The sequence below is a fragment of the Gossypium raimondii genome, chromosome 11, assembly GCF_025698545.1.
Source record: "Gossypium raimondii isolate GPD5lz chromosome 11, ASM2569854v1, whole genome shotgun sequence".
In the NCBI taxonomy this organism is placed as follows: domain Eukaryota; kingdom Viridiplantae; phylum Streptophyta; class Magnoliopsida; order Malvales; family Malvaceae; genus Gossypium; species Gossypium raimondii.
In genome coordinates, this window is record NC_068575.1 from 44236467 (window position 1) to 44240525 (window position 4059).

The following is a 4059-nucleotide window of genomic DNA, read 5'->3' on the forward strand; positions in this document are numbered from 1 at the left end:
TAACACCTCTAGAGGTGGTCATGGGCAAGGCCAGGCCCAAACAAAATTTTAGGCTCGTTTTCTAGGCCCGGACCCAACCCAACCCAAAATATGGGCCTAAAAATTTGTCCAAGCCCAACTCGAAAAAAATTGCTAAACCCGAGCCCGGTCCGGCCCATATTAAATTTTACAACACCAAAATAGCATATTTTAAAAAGAAATAGCATATTAAATTTTAAAAAGTATATTTGATTAAAAATAAAAAATATATATATTTAATATATAATTCGGGTTGGGCCGGGCCAAAAAAGTTTTACCCAATGCCTCTTTTTTTGCTCAAACCCATAATTTGGGCCTATATTTTTACCCGAATCCTCTTATTTTTCGAACAAGTCATCTGGCCAAGCCGAATAGCCCAACCCATGATGACCTCTAAACACCTCTCCTTTCAATATGCCATCCACATCAACAGTCTAGCCACGAACCAAGGATTTCGACGCTAGCATTAAACAATAAACATCCACCATAATTGCTAATAATTGGGCCAAAAAAAGAAGACGATGATAATGGAACCAAAACATAGCCCAAAGACAGAAACATTAGCCTCATGGCCCTGATTTCCTGTGTCCTGGTTTTAGACCCTGTCTGAGAAATAATTTACTGAAATGCTCGATTTCATTCCCAAGACTTCCATATAATTTGCAGCGAGTTTTTCATTCTTTTACCGAGTAGAAGACCCCCTCCTTTTGTTCAGCTTCTAAAGCAACAAGCTCATTGGACATTAGCCTCATGGCCCTGATTTCCTGTGTCCTGGTTTTAGACCCTGTCTGAGAAATAATTTACTGAAATGCTCGATTTCATTCCCAAGACTTCCATATAATTTGCAGCGAGTTTTTCATTCTTTTACCGAGTAGAAGACCCCCTCCTTTTGTTCAGCTTCTAAAGCAACAAGCTCATTGGTTATAGTTCTCACTAGATAAAGAGAGAGAGGGGGGGGGGTGGAGGAATGGGAGAAGGGAGAGAAGGGGACTGGGAGTGCAGCGGATGCAAGAACAGGAACTACGCTTTTAGATCCTTTTGTAACAGATGTAAGCAGCCTCGTCTTCTTGTTGACACCAAAACTCCAGCTGATTCTAAGTGGCTCCCTCGTATAGGTGATTGGATCTGCAGTGGTCAGTTTATACTTATCTTTTAAATCTCTCTTCATTTTTTTTTCTTTTTTTGTGTTGACTCAACTGGGTTTTGCTTTTTATTCTTATGTTTTAATTCAACCATCAAGCTTAATAATAGATATCGAAGATGGGTTTCGGGGGCCAGTTGGATTCTGCGTTCTGAATTTTGATAATAAGTTGGAATTTCATTAAGGGTATGTAAATATAAGATATTTGCTTTTCCTGAGTAAAGATTTGCAATGGGTTATCTTAAACAATGACTTGGGAGAGCTTTAATGAACCTGTTTTACAATTTAGTTTTGTTAACTTGCCATAAATCAACTGTTTTGATATCAATTATTGAGAAAGTTGACTTTGCAATATGTGGCTTATGAAGTTGGGATTGGGAAATGAGTATCAATTAGGTTGAGTGGTTTGTGTTTTTTGTATGTGTATATGAACTGCTTGGTGTGCGTATAATTGGCTTCCTTTTCCTCTTCGTGGCTGCATTTGTGGGTTGGGGGTGTGTGTGGCAATGGATCAATAGGTTGCACTAACAACAATTATGCATCGAGAGAAAAGTGCAAAAAGTGCGGGCAACCAAAGGAGATAGCAGCAATGCCAGCAATTGCAATCCCTGGAGCTTCTCTCCCAACTTATTCCCATTATTTTGCCAGGGCCCTAGGAGCACTGGAACAAAAGATAAATGTTGGAGTTGTAGGCAGTGGTGCTCCCCGGCGCTCGCTTCCTTTGAGTTCCAACTGGTCTGTAGTGGGGGCTGATAATTGTGGACTTCAGTCAGCGTCTACATGGCCTCTTGCTGGAAACCAAACTTCCGGGTTTCCTTGTAATCAGTCTCTTTCTGTTCCAAAAGGATGGAGAAATGGTGACTGGATGTGCAACTGTGGCTTCCATAATTACTCTTCACGTTCACAGGTATTATCTTATTGCTTCAACTGGATTTAACATTTGTCACAAATTCTACAATGCACACAATGTCCTTATGGTTCTGATCCAGTTTAGTATTTTTGCAGTGCAAAAACTGCAATGCATCTATACCACAAGGTACTTTCTGTTTCTGGCCTGTGAACCTACATTCGCATTGTTCTGATCCCAGTGCTTAATTTCAACCTGCTGGTCGGTTCTGTTGCCACTAACTTTTTTCATCTCTTTTATTTTCCCTTTGGGGTATGTAGCCCTTGGAACCAAGCGATTAGCATCTGAAGAATTTGTACATAACTGGGATAACAAAAGATTGAATTCAGGACATGTGAGGGCTGAATTTCTGTTTTGCATTTATAATCAATGTTATTTATCCAGCATGCTTTGACTCATTTGACCACTCATGAACTGCTGCGTTTCCCATTTCTGCGTCTGCAGGGTACTGAGCAGCCACAGCTGTATCCTGGGTTTGACCAAATGATAGAAGCTAATACTGACCCAAAATCTGGGGCATATCCTCCCTATTCCGCTCTAAACCCTGGTGCAGCTTCAAATTGGCAGTTACCAATTCCATTTCCTCAACTAGCTGCAGCACCAACCCTTCTTGGAAAAGGGTAAATATGGAGTAAATTGGCCCCTTATATATATATGCTTGTCATTGATCTAGGATAAATTATAGATATAAGTGATGAGAAAATCTAGTATTTTACTCATTCGTTTTTTCCAGTTGTCTTATCTCTCGTTTGTATGCTAAAGATATGGTCACTTGGTTGATACTGTATCGTGAACAGTGTTTAAAATTCAATCAGGCCCATGTGCAGGGTTTTATTTTTGCATTAAACTGCTGACTCATATTTTGCAAATATGATATTTAATTTGACATTCAGAGGATTGATTTTAGATCTACTAATGCTTTAACTTCATTTATCAGAGCAAAGCAATGGCGTAGTGGAGATTGGATGTGCACAAAATGCAACAATCACAACTATGCATCTCGAGCTCAATGCAATAGGTCAGTAGCTATATTAGTGGATTTTTACTTGATAAATTATCCAAATATTGTGATCTGAAGTGGTTTGCTACTTGATAAATTATGCATCTTAAGCTCAATGCAATGGCTGTTGGTTTTTTTGTTGTTGTTGTTGTTGTACAGTATTTACGTAAATCATTGCATATAACATACATGACAAAAATTACAATATCTTTTGATTTGCATCTCATGAGGCTGGGGGTGAGTCAGTAAATGAACCTCGCTCCCGGACCCTTCTTGGGAGTGTAGGGATCAATAGGTGACATTGCAGACTTCCCTTGAAGGAAGATCTGTCACTTTATTTTGGGGAAAACTCACACCTTTGGTGGTGTTACTTTTTCTTCTACAGGTGTAGGACTCAGAGAGATACTGTCGCTGGGCCGGTCAATGCTGCATAGTCATCATTGAATGCAGGTTTTGATTCTTGAGAGATATTTCTAGTACATTGGCCAGGCTCTCTCCTTTTTTTGTTTTTTGTTTTTCCATGTACAACAAAAACCAAAAGCTCACTATATGTTTAGATTTATTTTTTGTGATTGTGATTATGAGTTCCCTCGGGGGAGCTTTATATAACTTTTGTTTTATGCTAGATTGTATAACTTGACTGGTTGAATTGGGGACATATAACCGGAAATAGTTAGAACTATTTGAAACCGATAAAAAGAATTGGGAACTGAAAAACCGATTAAAAATTGGAAAAACTCGAAAAATTTATTAATCGAAAATTTAATCGATGCCATCTCAAATTATTTCACTTGGAATTTGCTATATATAGTGTATGGAGTTTTATACGTAGATTTCTAATATCCCTAAGTGTAAATTACCTAGCTGGTCACTTCGTTTTTAGGGTGCTTTTATTTTGGCTACTCAAAATGAAATTATTACAATTTGGTCACTTAACTTTTACGGCACTTTCATTTTAGTCATCCAAGCGTTAAATTTCTAATAGAGATTAAC

General features: G+C 38.5%; 1 protein-coding gene across 4 annotated transcripts; it reads left to right on the forward strand.

Moving 5' to 3' along the window:
- The first annotated feature begins 565 nt into the window (after positions 1 to 565).
- LOC105803721 (uncharacterized) lies at positions 566 to 3715 on the forward strand. 4 transcript variants are annotated; one of them, XM_052624273.1, is made up of 8 exons: positions 1003 to 1151; positions 1259 to 1345; positions 1678 to 2066; positions 2165 to 2195; positions 2327 to 2400; positions 2511 to 2686; positions 3004 to 3084; positions 3452 to 3715. In XM_052624273.1, exons 3-8 carry the CDS (start codon positions 1749 to 1751, stop codon positions 3498 to 3500), a joined length of 729 nt encoding a protein of 242 aa, XP_052480233.1. In that variant the 5' UTR covers positions 1003 to 1151; positions 1259 to 1345; positions 1678 to 1748; the 3' UTR covers positions 3501 to 3715. The 4 variants fall into 4 exon arrangements, with proteins under 4 accessions (XP_052480232.1, XP_012491558.1, XP_052480233.1 ...); XM_052624274.1 differs by having other exon boundaries at positions 1004 to 1151; positions 1270 to 1345; XM_052624272.1 differs by lacking the exon at positions 1259 to 1345 and having other exon boundaries at positions 566 to 1133.
- The last annotated feature ends 344 nt before the right edge of the window (positions 3716 to 4059 follow it).

Bases quoted from the DNA above. Each gene is read 5' to 3' on its own strand.
- LOC105803721 (XM_012636104.2), top strand. From the start codon at position 986: ATGGGAGAAGGGAGAGAAGGGGACTGGGAGTGCAGCGGATGCAAGAAC. The intron at 2,067-2,164 runs GTATTATCTTAT...GTATTTTTGCAG, and splicing joins ATTACTCTTCACGTTCACAG to TGCAAAAACTGCAATGCATC. The intron at 2,687-3,003 runs GTAAATATGGAG...TTCATTTATCAG, and splicing joins CCAACCCTTCTTGGAAAAGG to AGCAAAGCAATGGCGTAGTG.